Consider the following 18254-nt stretch of genomic DNA (forward strand, 5'->3'; position numbering starts at 1 on the left):
GAGCCAAGCAAACAGATGTTACCATTTCTTTTTGGACAAGGAGTCTAGTTGTAGCTTGTAGATACTCTGACTTGGCAAATGACAATTCTAATTTGCCAAAGAGAACACATGCCAGTCTTACTATAGTCCTACAGACCTTCTTGTAACATTGACCCCACTGCTTTAATTTCAAAGAGGAGGCAATCACCCCTTGTGACTTAACTCACAAGGAAGATAGTGATAAACTAGATGTTTCACTTTCTATTTCCAACACACTGAAAGAGAGAACTGTATCTTATCAGTTTATTTTAAGCAGTGAATACATTCTTTCCTGGCCTAGTAAGTTTATATTGGATTCCAAAAGAAACATTTAACATTCCTACCCCTACATTATTTAAAGATACCACAACATCTCATTACCATCTTTAACATGCAGCTAGTCAGACTAAAGCAAAACAGCTTGTTCATGCGTTGTATTAATAAATGGCAATTCATTTATGCTAGATTTTGAAAGCTTTCTAGTGAACTTGTGCTAGCTATTTGATACTGTTCACTGTGTCACTTAGAGTACTTCCTCAGACATACTTAACTAGGAACACACCTAAGACTTGTGCTTTAAAGATATAATACTGATGATATCTTGGTTATAGCATTTCAGTAGAAGAATTTATTCTGTGTGTTACAGTAGCCTTTACGACTATAAAACAGTATAACACAGATAGAGTCCATGGCCAACACAAACCAAAGGCGAGGACACTTCCTGCTTTCCACATTAAAAACAAACAAATGAAGCAGTTTGATGGATTTTGGCTAAATCAACACTACATCTATTTCTAAAAGGAGAACTTAATGACAAATACTTACATAGATGAGTCCAGAATAATATCGATCCTTCAAATTATGCAATACAGAGGCTTCATTTAAACAAGTTAATTCTGCCATGTCTTCCACTTTAGAGAATTTGGGGGGATTCATCTTTTGAATATCATCCTTATTGACCAATGCTTTCTTTCCATTCTCTGCAAGTTCAACCAGCACTTCATCACCTCTCTCCTCCTTGATGCTGGCTGCCTCAAAACCATGGCGCTCTGAAGGTATCCACACCAATTTTTTAGCAGTCCAGTCAGCCTGGGTGGCAGGGTTGTAGATTACAGCCCTATCCACAAAGAGATACCTCTCTGGGTCTTCCTGTCCAGATCTCTGCGCCATTACAGAAGTAGAGGTGTCCACTAGCAGTCACCTTGTTGGACAGAGAAGAGATACATCAGTCATAAGGACAGAGGTGTAAGTTCTCATCAGTCATAAGTAAAACTTCAGCATACAATATTTCATAATGCATTTCACTGAACTTATAAAATAGTTAACCAATATTTTCTACTACTTTTTTTTTGGATATCTAAGTTACAGTACATTTATAAAAGAATCCTGAAGTTATTGAGTTTCATGTTGCCAAATAAGGAACACAGTATCATTTTAGTTTGTATACAGCAGTACTATTAAGTATTAACACATGGAATGGCCTTTGTTAAAACGAAAGAGAGACAGAAAGAACCATGGCTAGGAAGTCTGGCGCCCAGGACAAAGCCCACAGCAGCAGCCTACCCTCACCACGTGCACAAATCCAGGGGGCACACATTTCCACCCCACTCCACTTGCCCAGGAGCGTACGCAGTGGCAGAAGCCACCTTCCCCCATTCCCCATGCCCCCCACCCCAACAAGGTGCTCATGGCTCCGTCACACACCTCGCCCCAACTTGGCATCACCTATTGGTACCCTTTTGCTTCGGTGCCCAGGGCAGTCATGCCGCTCACCCCCTACTTGCTGAGTCCATATACTGTAAGCAGGGACCTCAACATGCCACAACCATAAAGCAAGAGTAGCTTTACAAAACAGTAACGTAAATATTTAGGTTATGTAAAGTTTAAAAGGAAACAGAGCCCGAGATCTACTACAAGGTGACCTACACCTAGTAAAAAACAAAACAAAACCCCCAAAACCAAATACAAAAAGCCACCCCAAAACTATTTCTGGTTAAATAACTAGATAAAAACCACAAAGCAGTAGAGTAAGATAATTTTTTTAGTCTAGCTTTAGGAAAAGTTAGAGTATTTTCCTTCAGAGGTACTTATACATTGAGTTGTGGCAGGTTGTAACCACACTCTCCTTCCTTATATCCTCACCTTTCTACTATTTCAACTACAATAAGTATTAGCTTCTATTGTTCTGAAGTTTTTCCAAACTCTCCAACTATATAATTCAAAGTATTTTAGGTATAAAGATGTAAAGTAACTAAGAAATTGATTTCAGTTTTACTACAAGAACTGGAGGGGAGCTGAGAAAGAAGTCTCTTGATAAGCATTGTTGAACTTGTACCAATCTTGTCCCTTAGACTAAAACTGCGATTCTCAGCCAGGGTGCCATAGCACCACGGGGTGAACTGAGATCCTTTCAAGGGTCCTACAGGGTGCCACACATTAGCACTGTTAGGTGTGCCAACATCACTGACAAGATCAACCCAGAGTTTTCAAATAGGAATTCAGTGTTAAAACATTCTGACTTGTTGCAGTAAGAGTTCTTTGCAACAGAAGAATTACTTTCTGTAGTCAAAAGATGAAGTGAAAAGCAAGGGCTGACATTTTCAGAGGGGTGCCTCATGTCCAAAAATGTTGAGAACCATTGAACTAGAAGACAGAATCAGATTCAGAAAAAGACACTATCTCCATGCAACTGCCATTATATTAAAAGTTCTACAACAATACAATTTTAGCTTTAAGTGCCTAAGACCCAGAAGATCAAGCCAGATAATTTTTTTTAGAATAGGGAAAAGCAAAGAAAGAAAGAAAAAGAAATTGAAGTTCTTACTACACACCAAGTATTCAGGTCACTAAGTCTCTTGCTTTATTAATCAGAATTATTTTTATAGTAAATTTGAAACTATTCCAAACATTTAGGGCATTAGAATATCAAAGGATCAGCTAAGCTAACAAGTGGTTGAATAAAAGGTAGTGAAGGTCCAGTTTAGATATTACAGTACATTGGGAGATTAAATTCTTGCATACATCTACTCCCAAGTGAGCATACATACAGTTGTGTCCAGATCTACAGCCTGTCCACTTGATACAATGTTAAAGGAGGCTAGTGTAAAACAAGCATGAGGTCATTCAGTCAACTACAGAGCTGTGAAGCAAACAGCTTCATTTACTATATTCCAGTTAACTCTTGATCTGGTGATGCTTCTTTCAAATGGTGTGGAAGTTCATCAGTTTTGCATCAATAGACTTTTGTTAGCAGAGATGGAAAACGGGCTGCAGGAAGTGCCACAGATGCAGGAGTTCTAGCAGATTCTTTATCTCAGCTAGAAAGAGAGCTGTTATCCACACTGTACCCATTGCTTAGGTCAAGACAAGTTTAAAACATGAGTAGTTTTTTGGAATCTGGTGGAAGGTGCTCATCTCTTATATGATAGATCATGACTTCACTCTGTAGCATAAGGAGATCTGCAACATCCTAGTTTCTTTCCTCTGTAAGGCACTCACCATCAAGAAAAATTAAGTCTGCCTGGCAAGTTGCTTCCTATAAATTTATCACTTGTAATATCAATTAGTCCCATTTCCCTCCAACCTTATGTTTACTCAAAACCATACCTCAGAAACAAATGAAGTTTATAATCAAAATTAATCCAGAATATATTCTTAAGGAGCAGGTTAACTAGTATCAGATTGATATGCATTTTAATATTAAGGGAACACAAATGGGGGGGAGCATTACATTTCCATTTCTGGCATCAACTCAAAGGTTGCTGGGCAGCTCTGGGTAAGCTCAGTTTGCCAAAAGAGGGACACCTCTACAAAAAACAAAATCAAGGGTGGTTTGCTTTACTGAGGGCTTTTCACTAGAGAGTGACATTTAAAAAAAATACACCTTACATTTTCACATGTAGAAATCCAGCCCCCAGAAAAACACTACAACAGTCCCACATATTTTACTAACAATTAACTGCACAAGAGGAGAGTAAGCAGCGCAGAGATGGGGAGTGGCAGCGCTCAATGCAGTCCCCGCGTTTTCAAGGGCAGGAATATCCAGAGACTCTATTCTTCGTTCTCCGCAGAAACACGATCACCCTTCAAACTGTTATCGTTCTCCCAAAGCATCCGAGTGCCAGCCAGCCATTTTCCAGCTCCAGCTCCTTCTCCGATTTAGGCTCAATAATAACACAACGACTTGGGAAGTGGGATTTGTAGGCCCCTCGCTTCCCTCCCCAAGCGAAGGACAAAAGACCCAGCTCTGCGACTTGAACCGCGGCTTTCCCAGGGTAGACAAACCGCCTCCCTTCCCACCCCCCTGCCCGATGCCCGCGGCATTTGCCGGTCCAAACGCCGGCGGACGGCCGCCTCTCGCCCACGCCCCCCCGGCAAGAAGGACACGATCCTGGCGCGGGCGGACCCCTCCAGCCCCGCACACCGACTCTGCGCAGCACCCCCCCCAGGGACCCCGTGCCCGGGCTGCGGGGGGAGATGGGGAAAATGGCCACCTCGCATGATCGATCCCGAGGAGGTGGGCAGGGAGCGCGCGGATCTCCCCGGCGGCAGCAGCTCGCAGGCGAGAGGGAGGGAGGCTTCAGGAAGCGGCGGGGTCTTTGTCTGCCGAGACACCCCCCTCCCTCCCCGCACCCACCCAGCGGCGGGGAAGCGAAGGGGGAGGGGGCACGCCGCCCCGGCCATCGCCATCGCCCCCGCGCACAATGCAACCACCGGGACCCCGCCACACGCCCCCCCCCCCCCGACAGCCCCTCACCTGCGCGACACCCCCAGAGCCGACACCTCCCGCCCAGTCCCTCAGCGCACTCCCCGCTCCTCGGGGGTCTTCTAGCGCCACTCGGACACCCCCCTCCTCCTGCCACCCCCACTGCTCCCGCCCACACGGGCCGCACCAACACCTCCATTGGCCGGGAGCCACGTCCATCCAGCCCCGCGCCAATGCTCATTGGTTCCCCCCAGAGCCCATCTCCAGCCAGGCCATAGCAACCTCGCCAAGCTACCATTCTAGCACCTCCCCCTCCTTTGCCCCGCCCCACAGCTCCCATTGGGTGTTCGTATCCGCCTATCAATTTAAACCTCCTCTCTCAATGGTGGGTGGTTGACGCCCGTCATGGGTGGCGGTTGGCGGCAGTAGAACCCGCCTTAGTGCTGGCAGAGGGGCGGTGGCTGTACATGGGCGGTGCTAGGGCGATGCGCGGGCCGGCGCCCGGCCTCTGCCCCTGGCTTCTCCCTGCTTGTGAGGGAGCTGCACAGGAAAGACGTCTATCCCTGGGGAGATAAGGAATGAGGAGCAAGGGCTTATGTAGGGCCAGCACCAGTGGCTGAGACATTAAACAAGCTGGGACATTAAGCAAGATATTATTAAACAAGGCGAGTCGGTGGGAGAGTCATTAGAAAAGCCTTACATACAGCCTGCCCCTTGTAGCAGCAAAACGCGTGCAGTGACATGTGATCTACCCGTGTCCACCGTGAGGGACCCACCCTGGGCCGTGCCCCCTCGTAGTGCTCTCCCTGTCCTTGTGAACTTGCATTCCAGTGTTTCCCAACCTTTTCCAGCCTGAGGCCCATGTGCGCTAATAAAACGTTTTCTGCAGCACATCTGTGAAGGTATTCCCCATCCTCATACTTGGGAGCTTGTACCTTATTTGTTGCTGCGGTAAAATTCGGCGGCACAGCTGTTCAGGGGCTCACCAACGGCAGGTCTCTCGCAGCCAACGCGTGCTGGAGTCTAATGTGACTCTCCATGACGCAGCTTAACCATGAGTGAGAGGCGGCTGGAGAACTATCTTCTCGTTATTCCCACATTCCCATGGCACATCAAGGAGCTCACACCGGTTGAAAAGCACTGCTGTATTCAAATCCCATCCTTTTCATACCAACCACTACCACTCAGGGTTTGAATAGATAGATATGCATTGGGCCCCATCCTGCCTCTCTCCTGGATGCAAGCTCCTTGGGCTTGCATGCAAATTCTGATCTACAGAGCTGCATGTAGGGGTGTCCGTGGACTACACAAAGTCTTGAAATAGCTCCCTGCATGAAAGTGTAGCACCCGGTCCCCGTGCTCCTTCCTGTGTAGATGCTTCAGGGATGTCCTCAAGGCCAGCTTAAAAAAAAAAAAGATTGATGTTAACTTGTGGGACACTATCACCTAGGACCGCCTCAAATGGAGAAAGAGTCTGCTGCTGGCATCTCAGTACTTTGAAGCCTCACAACAGGAGATGGAAAAGTGGGAGCAGCAGAAACAGCATGTTGCAGATGAAATCAAGAATCCAGTGCCACCCTCCCTGCACAGAAACACATTTCTAAGCTACAGCAGAGTCTGTCGATCCCAGATAGGCCTCATCAGCCGTATTCAGACACACATAAGACAATCATAGAAGACAATTATCTTCGACTGCGAGGGATTACTGCAGAAGAACTATGTAAAATGCACTTTACTCCTGAAAGGGTATGCATCCTATGCCTTCCTGCCCTTCCACCCCATGCACAAAATTATGTGCAGTAGCATAACATGGGGCACTGACTTTTGGCACTGATATTGAGGGGGCACCAGCAACATCCTACAGCACTCAAATGTTCAGCATTCCTCATATTAGTCGCTCCTGTGCTGCCCTCTGACACGTGAGAGCACTTCTGCCCATGGTACTAAGTTTGCTAATTACACCTCTGACTACGTGTATCTGTACCCATATATGTATTCCAAAACCTCCTAGCAGGGAGGGCACACAGCTCCATGCTGTCTGGAAATGTCCTCAGTTCTGACCTCTCATATAAGTGTATTCAGCCCTAACCCTTCCCAACAGAAGTGCATACAATCATTACTTCAGTGAGCAGTCATGTTTGCACCATTTCAAGCATATCCCAACACACATCTTCTACTGTAGATGGTCAAATATTATGCCCAATTTGGCCAGTCCAGTCTGGGTACCATTTGGTTCTGGTAGTGGAGATCTGGGGTGGAAGAGGGAGGATTTATTTTTCAGAGTGATGTTCTGCAGGTTTCAGTGAAATCACTACTGCTTCGTCTTTGCTGCTGAGTCAGTACAACAATATCCACTTTTGAGAAGTTGTAAAAAAGAAGTGTGCACAGGAGGAATATGTGTTAGAAAATGTATAAATTAGTGTAAAACATGAATTATCCAGAGTAACTAGTGTCACCATCATTCCGGATAATTAATTTTTCCAGATAATCAAACACCAAAGTATGAAGTGCTGAAAACTACTGTATTTACCCAAATCCAAAGTGACTTTGAATTTAATATGACCCCCAAGTAATTACACTCTATATGTGAAAAATTATAAATGTGTTATAATTTTTCACATATAGAATCTAATTAATGGAAGGCTGTTTTCTTAATTTTTTTACCACCTCTCATCCTTTGTCCCTCTTCCCTTCGCCCTCTCTGCCTGCCCCCTTGCTACTTTCCCCCTCCTGCCTGCCATCCACCTATCCTTGTCTCCTGTCGCTTGCCCTCCATCATGTTTTCCCTCCAGCTGCTTGCCCCGCTTTTATCCCCATTCCTGCTTGCCAATACCTCTTATCCCCATTCCCATTTCTGACCTCTACTTCCTGACCCCCATCCCTTGACCCCTGTGCATATGCCTACCCCTGCTTTCCCTGCACGCCCCTGCTGCATGCCTGCCCCTTGACACCCCATACTCCTTCCCCACTGCAATTACCTTCTGCTGCTCTGTTCCAGCTCTGGGGTAGACAGCAGTGGTGTCCCCCACCTGGCCCCAGCCATGTTCAGCCAGGCAAAAGGAGCATCTGCAGCTCTGGGCCCAGCTGCATTGGGGCTGGAGGGGTCAGAACCACTGTAGAAGGTAAGCAAGCGGTATGGGGGCAGGTTGAGGATAGGCAAGCAGATACTGAGCAGGAGGCAGGCTACACAGTTTTCCCCCTAAGCCTCACAGACAGGTCTTTCCTGCACTCCCTCCCCCTCCCCATCACATGGTCTCCTTTATGCTCCCCCAGGAGGAAGCCCTCTCCCCTACCACACAAGCCACCTTGGCCCAAGGTAGGCAGTGGCTCAGCTCTAGCTTTGGCTTCAAGCCCAGGGCAAAGCTGGAGCTGACCTACTGCCTGCCTAGACAGGTATTCAAATCTAAGACAAGACTCTTTCCCCCCCACCCCATGTTGCTTGGATTCAAGTAAGTGTGGTATACTTTAATTACTGTATTTTACAACAAATATTAAAAAACAAGAAATAAAGGTATCATACCATATAATGCTTTAAAATCTCAAAGCACTAGTAAGTAAACAATGCACAGCTATCTCACTGATGAGCAAAACCCAAATGCAGCCTGCATAATACAAAACCATCCAGTTAATTGACTTTCTTCATAATCAACTTCCAGGTAATTGACTCTCTGCTGTAATAAAAATATAGAGGCAACATACATAAAACAAGAAGGAATACATAGCTGAAAGAGCGTGGTTGATGGAAAATGAACCCCTGATGTTATATATATTTTAAAGGAATGAGGTCAATTTTGTCATTAAAATAAAGGATCTTAAAAATGGAAAGACTAAAAATATAGAAAGGGAACAAAATAAAATAAATACAGAAAAAAAAGTGAATGGGATCATTGCTGCATTCCTTGCTGAAATCTTCCTATCGAACTCCACTAGAGTTTCACTTAATTATAGCTAGCAAGCCTAACCTGCTAATACTTACTGAAGTACCTTCTTTTAGAGTTTGAATAGTTCTACTGACATTGAGGATTGGGGCTTTCCAGGTATGCAATAAATTAAAGGAAACCAGACACAGAGGAAATTTAATTTTTTTAAATGGAAGAGACAGAAGAAAAACACCTGTTAAAAGGAAAAATACTTATTGAAAATAGAGCCAGCACCTTCTTTCTCCATGGCCTTATGGTCTGGTTTGATGAAGGTTTTTATAGGATAAAAAACTTGCAGGGCTACTTCCGTTGACATTAAAAGAAAATGGAAAACTCCAAAAGGAGTATCAGCAACCTCTGTGATATGGGTAATTGCTTCCCAAGTAACAGTAGCATTCCATTTATGGGAACCAACTGTCCAGTGATTATGCCACAATGTTATAAAGCTTCATTTGTCATACATGTATGCTATGGGGTTAGGAATCCCTGTGGTATTCCAATATGCTCTTTGTTGTACAGAGAAATAACCTTTTTGACTTGTGGCTAAACTTACTTCAAATTGTTCATAAGTATCCAATTAATACTTTAGGACAGCATCTCTGGCCTCCCCTTTTCTACTTCTGTTTCTCAGGGGGTGCAAACGGAGCAGAACCAACTCATGGGTCACCAGCAGGAGATTCTGTAAGCAGAAAGAGTCCTCAGCAAGTACATTACAAGTGTATTTTCCTAGCCAGTAAGGCCCAGACAGCCTGACTTCCTGTATAACATAGGCCATGGAACAACCTTGTTTGAATCCTAGTGTATCTTTGAGAATAATGTTCTATCTTGAGTTAAAAATTGCCAGCTATGGTTAAGTGTACCACAAGCCCTGTTAAACTGTTCCAGTGATTTACATGATTAACTTTCATTGTTAAAAATATGCGTTCTTATTTCTAGCTTGAATTTGTCTAGCTTCAACTCCTGGCCATTGGATTTTGTTAGTCCATTACCGAAGCGATGTTCCTGAAGAGTTTCAGGTCCTGAGAGTCTTTCAGTGTAAGGCATGTCTTCCAATCTTTTCATCAGTCTCATAGCTCTTCTCTGAATCTCTCCCATATATCAGTATCCTTTCTGAACTGTGACCACCTGAATTGGATGCAGTATGTCAGTTCACCATACCTGTGCCAGAAATTGTCACTACCACTCTTCTCTTTATACATGTGTTGATAACATTTACCCTTTTTGGAGAGTAGAGCGTCCTACTGGGAACTCAGTTTAGCTGATTGTCCCCACCATGCCTGCAAGTCTTTTTAAGAGTCATTACTTCCCAGAACAGAGTTCCACATCCAGTGAATATGAACCTATATTACCTTTTCCTAGATGTATGGATTTTCTTTTGACTGTATTAAATTGTACTTTTTGTTGCATCTAGTTCACCAACGATCTCCATCACTCTATATCATTGGCCTGTCTCCATTATTATATATCTCCTCCCTCAATCTGTTGTTTATCTCCTGGTTTAAGCAATGATTTTTAATTGCTGTTCTCCTTATGTTGGAGTGTGCTGGTTTGTGTTGTGCTCTGACTAGCCCCGGTATGCGGTGTCTGGCAGCAATATCCAGCTGGAAAAAAAAGGAAGTCCCCAAGCTACTCTAACTTGATCAAGGGCAGACAACCAGAGTCATAAATAGTTTGCAGTTCCTCAGCTTTTATCTTCTCCTTGGCTGTCCTAGATACCTGTGGGGAAAGTAACTGTCCTTTTGTTTAGTACTGCCCAGGCAGAAAGAGCTGTGCGCTACTGTCATGTTCTCCTCTGTTCTGACAACCTGACAAGGTAGGAAGCAATGGAGTTACACTCTTTCCTCCCTATGGGAAACAGGTGAGTAGAGCAGCTATAGCAGAGAAGAGACTGCAGCTGCTAGGAGCATTGCTTGACTCACACCAGAATGGCAGACAATAGGTAGGTGACACCTCCCACCCATAGCAACAGGGCTGATGCAAAAACTTCAGATTCAAAAATCACAGGGCACAGCCGAAGGATACATTCACAATTCATCATCGATACACTTCTCCTTAACAAAATTAGGTTGCCATTGGTTGGGTGTCCCTGCTCTAATCCATTAGTACCAGAGGTGCCTTCCTGTCAGATGATTTTCATTAAACTGGAGCTTAATGGACCTGGTGCTTTAGAAATATGAAGCTTCAGAAACATAATGTTTTTCCTTACATTCTGAAAAGTCTTCTGGTGTTTATTAGTCTTACTGGAATATGGTCTGTTCCACAAGTTTTGTTTCCTATTATTATAGTTTGGGTGAAAACTATTTGAAGATGAAGGGTGTAACCAGCACCGCTTAGAATAGTTCAGCAGTAAGGTCCTGCATGGAGGCAAGTAGCTGAAATAAGAACAGTTTCCAAACCCAAAACACAGGCACAGGTCTCCACCCAAAACAAAGGCAAATGCAAGCTGCTCAGGAATTTGAACTATCTAGGCAGAGCAGATCTGTTGTAAGCAGAGGTTTATGTGAGTGTGTAAATTAGACTGCTCTGGTTGTATGTGCAAGAAAGAGAAGCACACACAGGAGGAGAAGAAGAATCCTAAACTAGCATAGGTATGTGGACTTGAGAGAACCCTACAGAGAAGAGCTTTGGTTTAGATACTGGATGACAAAGCACTGGGACTGCGAACAAGAAACAGTCTGCTGGTTGATTAATTTAATGCCCAGGAAACAGGACTTTGTACATTCTTTGTAAATGGAATTCCTGCAAAGAAATGCTTAATTCCATCATCAATTTCTCCTCCTAACTGGAACATTTTACAAGAACCTCAAATTTCTGCCAAGCTGCTCATGTCAAAAGGGGTAAAAACATGTTACCCACAGTGTACAAAATGCAGTGAACCACTTTACTGAAAATAAACTGGACATTGCTGGATATTCTCTGATTACTTGTGTGCACTGGAACTCATTGCATGACCAGGATCTATGTGAAAGGCCTCCTCTGAATTATCCATTTCAGTGGGAGCTCTTGTAGATGACATCTGCTAAAAAACTAAAATTTACAGTGTTTACAACTTCTCTTTAGGCAGCCAAGAGAGCTAGTCAGCTTCATAAAAGTCAGGGAGGTTTTATGGAAAATCATGTATTTCACTGGAAACTCAAGAGTTTTAAGGAGAACTTGTTGAAACATTTTCTCTCCCTTGGAAAAAAAATGTCAAAAATTCAAACGTTGAAATATTTTGGACAAATCCTGGAATATTAATGTCACATTGTAATTAGAGTCACTCATGGGAGTTGCAGTTCAAGAGTCTCAAACTTTTAATGGCCAGGTGTCCTGATCACACTACACTTCCCATGATGCATTCTACCTCCCCTTTTGGAGAGGAGAGGTGGTACATCATGGGAAATATAATCTAGCAAGGGGGCCTAGACATAGAAGAAAGTAGAACATGAAGTAACAAACGAGCAACTCCCATGTATGGAAGCAGAAGCCCTTGTACATTGCTGCCCTTTAGGGGGTGACATGGAATCCTTTTCCCACACTCCTTTTGCCTATGTACACTCCCAAAACACATCCCACATCCCCTGTTTTTAGGGGATGCTTTTAGCGAGGCTGGATAGGCATCTGGCTGGGGTCATCTGACCCCAGCACTGTTTCCTGCCTAAGCAGGGGCTTGGACTCGGTCTGTTGAGGTCCCTTCTGACTCTAGCATCTATGAATCTACGAGGCTCAATGGGAACATTTCAACATTTTAACAATACAACAGACAACCTTCCCAGTTTTTCCCAGACAGACCTGAATCACTGTCTCAGGCTTCCCAAGGACTCCCTGGAACAGGACAGTTGTCCTGAAATTGAAAGACTGATCTTGTATCACCACTAGCCTGTGGTTTTCTGTAATTGCTGAACTCTTCCTCTCAGTGTTGTATGAATGGCAACAATAGTAACTAGTTCTGCTGAAAGGCAGAGTGAATTGTCCTAGAGAGACACCTCAATGAACATAACGATTCTGTTTTCAGTGAAGGGCTACCAGTTACCTCCCAAGCAGGAAACAGCATAGCTAGTTAGCTTGTGCGTAACACCAGGATTTGAAATGGTATAGGCTCCTTTTGCGTAAGTCTGTGAACACCCAGGACTGTCTTATGGATTTTACTACCAGAAAGTTTGTTGCTTTATCTGTTAAAAACCCAAATTTTTTGTCATAAAAGAATTCAAAGCTTCCTAGATGTAGTGTTGTGCAGAGACACTCCCTTCTCTTCAGTGAATCAGGAGTCAATTCCAGTTGATTTTCCTTCTGAAAAATTGCTGGAAAGTAATGAGCACCATCAAGTTCCACTGAAGTTAGTGGGAATTGAGAATGTTGTGTATTTTACATTACGTGGATATACTGCAAATGATACTGTATTAATTTTCATTACTATTGTCACTCTCTTTATGCAATCATTTTAACACAAACTGGAATAATGAAAGAGTTTTCTAGAACTAGTGACTTTTCCCAAATGCAGCAGTTTTAAAAGTTACTCCAGGTAATGTAGCTCTTATTTCATAACCCTGCAAATTCTTTTTGCTTTAGCTAAAACCATTAACTCAGGTGAATATTTAACTCAGGTATGAAAATAAATTTCAGTGAGTTGGTTGCTCTGTCAAGATGCCCTAGAAAGCTAGATTTGTTTTATGAATCTGAAGAAAAGATGTAAATATAATTATAATGACTACAGGACTAATGCAACTTTTATGCTATTTTTGCCTAGTTTGTTGTTTTTATACATAATATATAATATAGCAAATTAATACACATTTCAACACAGTTATATTTGTTTTTGCTTTAATCTTAAAGTGCATAATATAGCCCTAGGCCACTAGCACATTATTAAAGCTTCTAGCTTCTTGTTTAACTGGAGAAGAATGTGTTGTGTTGTTTGATGATGCACCACACCTTCTGCACACCCCTTTTCAAAATGTTATATTCACCCATTAACATAAATACATTTCTTTGATAAAGCCTTTTTACTTGAAATGAGAAAGCAATTGGGGAATGTGTAGCTAAATCCACTGTTTTGGGCACTTCTGTAACAATAGATAACTGAAAGTGAGAAAATTTATATCCACAATCCCATGGGCAGCCTTTATTCTGCTTTTTATCTCTACCCAACTTCTACCCATAAACCAATACTTTTAATCCTCAAATATTAGACCGCATCTTTTATTTCCAGCATGGCTTTTGGACATTACCACTGCTATATTTTCCTGCACTGGATTTCTATTCCATAGCTGTAAGGAAATAGCAGGACTGAGAGGAAGGAGATGTTCTTGTGTTTCACTAGATCAATTTGTTGATCATAATCTCAAACACTGAATAATGTTGAGAATCATGATGTGAAATATCTAACCGGGCCAGAATTTCTATTAAAATAAATAGAAACAAATAGGGTCAATTCTGTTTAGGGGTTACAGTGGGACACATGGAGTCAGGATTCCTGGGTTCTATTTCTGACTTCCAGTGACTCACTGTGTGACCACTTTATCTCTGTTCCTTAGTTTAGCTCCCTAAAAAAATAAAAAACCTATACAGTGCCTTTATAGCTTGATTAATGAATGTGAACAAGGACTTTCAAATCCTCAAGTGGAAGGTACTAGAAAAATACAACAAATTATTTCCATAAAAAACAAGTTGCCTTAGATGTTTCATGAAAAAATCATTTGGATCTAAAGTCAAGAATTTGTAAAGAATAATATAAAATATTCACCAGTGAAAAAACTTTAATAGTAAATATTTACAGGGAAAAGTTTTGAAAGTAATGGTGATAATTTAGACCTGTACTTCATCCATGGAATTAATGGTTCTCCAAGATGTAACACAATGCAGTAGAGGTTAAATTTATGTCTCAAATTATACTATCCTCTACTGCAGTTCCATTTAATTTATGTCATGTTTCAATAGAAAAATGTCTGAAATACGAAGTATTCTCCAGGGTGCCTTACAGAGATCAGTACCAAAAATGAGTCTCATTGTCTCACCAATCATGTATTTTAGTCTTGGATAGTTTAAAAGTTAGCTAAATCTGGAATGGAAAGTTAGCTTCTTACAAAAGGGGGATTGCACAATAGTTCACTGCACAGGCTGCTGTCACACTGATGTCAGATTAGCAAAAATAGCCACCTATTCAGCAAATGATTCATGATCAGAACAGCAGAGCTAAAGGTTTGAACTCCATTTGAGTTATTATCTGACAATTGCATGGTCATTTACTAACAGTTATACTGCAAGCAGGTCTGTTTTGTAGAATATTAGCTGTCTTGATCTGAACATGAATGTCCAGAAATTGGATCAACTGGGATAGATCCAGGTCAGAGTATCCCGTTGCAAATGTATAAGGAACAACTGCCAAGAAGCTCGACATGCATCATACTCCAAGGTGATCTACTTCCCTGTTCCCTGGCCTAATGCTCTCACGCGTCTTGCTCTTTCTCCCCCCCCCACAACTTTTCCTTTCCCATTTCTACAGGTGATGCTCACACTTGGAAAAAAGCAGAGGGCTGTTATAGGATTTTCAAAGGTGTAGTTTGTACCTTCAGTGCAAGCAGTATGCATGTGTTTTTCTTCCATTAAGAAAAGAGGATAAATAATTCACAAGCCTCTCTCAAAGACAGCCAAAGTTTGACCCTTTATTTCCACACTACAAAAGAAGTAGCCTGTGGAATCCTTGTTCTCCCATCTAGTTTACCCTAGACCTGAAATGGAAAATCATTTCACATATTCACAGAAGTTTAGGGCTGAAAGGGATCTATTGTGATCATCAGATCTAGCCCCCATGGTCTGGGCAGGAAAGACAGGAAACCCCATTTGCCACAGGTGCATGGATCAGTCCTTATATTTCTGGTAACTTGAAAAACTGCAGTTCATTGGGCCAAATTCTTATCTTGGTTACTCTGGTATAAATCTGCAGTCATGTTGTAACCTCCCGTGTCACTCGCTTGCGTGCTTTGCTCTTTCTGGCCTTTCGGGTGCTGCTTGTCATCCAGGCAGATGCCTTGAAAGTTCCCCAGGGATTCTCACCTGCCACGTCTTGTTGGTATTGGTTATTGTTGGGAGGATGTTTTAAAGTCCCGCCTCCCCTGGTTCTCTCCTTCGGTCTTCTTGCCTGGTTTCCTGTTTTGGGGCGCTGCCTGCCCTACACCACACCTTACGCCAACCAAAGATGTTAATTTCAAGTCACAACTAAGACAAAGTTTGTTTGTCATGGTAAGGGCTTTAGCCCTCCTAGTTTCAAAGTCCAGTTTGGATGCTGTACTGTCTGGCTTTGGGCCTCACGTTAGCCAAACTTGTAATTTTATCCATCTCTGGTTGCCTTGTTCCCAGGTACGCTCCCTTTTCTTTTGGTTTTGAATCACAGGAGCTTAAGGTTCCTCTTTTTTTCCTCTATCCAGGCTCATCAGTGTTCCACTCCTAGCTGGCTGTGTTCAGGGTCCAGGGTTTTGTCCCAGGTAAGAACTTAGGCTGTGCTGAGCCAGTGTTGTCTAGGCATGCCCCCTCCTGGGGCTGCCACCACGTGCTCTCATAGGAGCTACAGATTGTTCCTGGCCGCTCTGGGCCTTCTGGAGGACCCACATCTGGTCCTCCCTGCTCGTTGTTTGGTGGGATTTTTATTCTCCCTCCAGGGGGCCGGCTGGTGAACCGGCATCGGCACACCACCATAAAGCGGGTCCACATCAGTGCAAGTACCTGCGCCAGTTCTCCCGTGGCCCACTGTGGCTTTTTTCCTTCTGGTTCCGGCATGGCATGTTCTTTTGTGGTGGCTCCTCTCTCGCCACACTTCCGGTCCCTGGCAGTATCCCACAAGCGCCATGCTTTTCTCAGCTCCTGTCCCTCAGGTAAGTTTTTACCCATGGCAACACCCCCGCCACACATGCACAGAAATCGGTGGAGTCAGTCAAGGATTTACACTGTTGTTAATAGAAAGGAGAATATAGCTGACCAACTGGTATGAGAAGTTGAATGTCCTGGATCCACAGGTAGAAACACTAGAGGATTCTCTGGCTTCCCTGAAGGTAGGTGGGGGGAGGTTGTGTGGGATGGTCTCAAGGTGGTGACCCTCAGTGGGTGGCTACAGAGATCCCTGCAATGCTCCTGGCTGAGGTAGCTAGCTGTGACTGAGGGGATGCTGACCCTGGGAGATTTTCACAGGAATATTTATGAGGGCCAGGTGGTTGTCTGAATAATAGGATAAGTATTTTGTCAGCTTTGTTTTTACCATACTCTGCTGTCAAAGAATTTGATTACTTTTTCTTTTTTTATACTATCTGTTCTTCCTTGTGATAAGCCCTTTTTTTTTTTTTTTTTTTGGTTACTTTCCTGAAGTGCCTGTGGTAAATCATGATTTCTGGGCAAATTAATAACCTGGGCATATTTGTTCAGCAGAATAGGGGACCAATAAGCTTACACAACCCAAGGGTATTTCTGGGAGCATTTTACCACTGTAACATTTTGTCACAATGGATAACTGCTTCTGGGGTACATGCCTTGAAAGGTTCTGCATAAGTCTACACCACATCCCTGGCATTCTTGATGAAGGATGCTCTTGAGAATACCTCACTCAGTTACTCTACCACACACCAAATCTGGGCATGTGTGAGTAAAACAACTGTAGAAATGTCCCCACAGCTACTCTCAACCACACTGGTGGCAGAGGTCTTCAGAGTGTTTGCAGGGAGAGATCCCCAGACTGGTTTCACTCCTGTGCTCAAGGGTACCACAGAAGCAGTGTAGCTATATCCTTAGTTCAAATAAAATGCTAATGTTTTAATGTAGATCTATGCCTCCTGTTTCTCTTCCATTATCTGAGCTTATTCTGCATAACTATGAGATTAGATGTTCAAATGCCATGGTGAGGAGCTCATCATAACTAGCCAGATAGATTAGAGAGATTCTCATCTGTGTATTTCAGATGTAGGATTTATTTGTAGAATAATATATCATGTCCCATTTCTGTGGCTTAAAGGATGTCGTACGCATTAGAAACAAAGCAACAACCAGCCTCAGCTACTCTCGGTGGAAACAATACTCACCCTCTAACCTTTCTATCCTATGTACCTATATGGTCTCCACTGCTATACTACCTGGACACTGCACAACCAGAGCTTGTTTTTCATGCTCTGCAACAGTGCTGGCAATTTCAGCTATTTTTTTGTTCTACTTCTCAATCAACCAGCAACATTTTAAAGTTTTTCACAGAATATGAGAGTAAACAATGCCCCAGAATAACCTGTAGCCCAGTAGTTAAAAGATTCATTTTGAACAGCAAATTGAACCTGAGGGTCTTGTATCTTAGGTGAGTGTTGTAACTATGTGAGTATATATAAGTGGTCTCTCTTGCCATGGTCCAATAAATATGTATTTATACAACGTGAAACAGCTATGAAAGGATAAACTGACAGAACCTCAGTCTGGTGGGTATTACGGTCGAAGAATGAGGGTGACTACTTGCAGTCCATGCCACAATTCAGGCAGAGCGCAGGGACTTGAACCTGGGTTTTTTGCATCCAAAGGGGTAAGAGTTGGGTTCTTCCTATTCTCTAGTGGGAGGGTTTCTCTGGTTTTTACCAGAAATGCTATCCTGGACATAAGATTTTTTTCCT

The 18254-nt window shown here is 43.1% G+C and overlaps 1 protein-coding gene across 3 annotated transcripts in view; it reads right to left on the reverse strand.

Annotated features, from left to right (window-relative positions):
- Positions 1 to 4906, reverse strand: part of MYH10 (myosin heavy chain 10) — a 140969-nt gene extending 136063 nt beyond the window's left edge. The window contains exons 1-2 of one of the 3 annotated variants that reach the window (XM_090059402.1): positions 4775 to 4906; positions 844 to 1219 (exon numbers count right to left, since the gene is read on the reverse strand). In XM_090059402.1, coding sequence (XP_089915528.1) covers positions 844 to 1188 — 345 coding nt within the window. In that variant the 5' untranslated portion in view covers positions 1189 to 1219; positions 4775 to 4906. Of the gene's footprint in view, positions 1 to 843; positions 1220 to 4511; positions 4696 to 4774 lie in introns of those variants that run through there. The other 2 variants (XM_090059401.1, XM_090059403.1) reach the window with 2 other exon arrangements.
- Between the last annotated feature and the right edge of the window lie 13348 nt (positions 4907 to 18254).

The sequence above is a fragment of the Crocodylus siamensis genome, chromosome 8 (genome assembly GCF_052110815.1).
Source record: "Crocodylus siamensis isolate JL-2025a chromosome 8, ASM5211081v1, whole genome shotgun sequence".
Taxonomy (NCBI): Eukaryota; Metazoa; Chordata; order Crocodylia; family Crocodylidae; genus Crocodylus; species Crocodylus siamensis.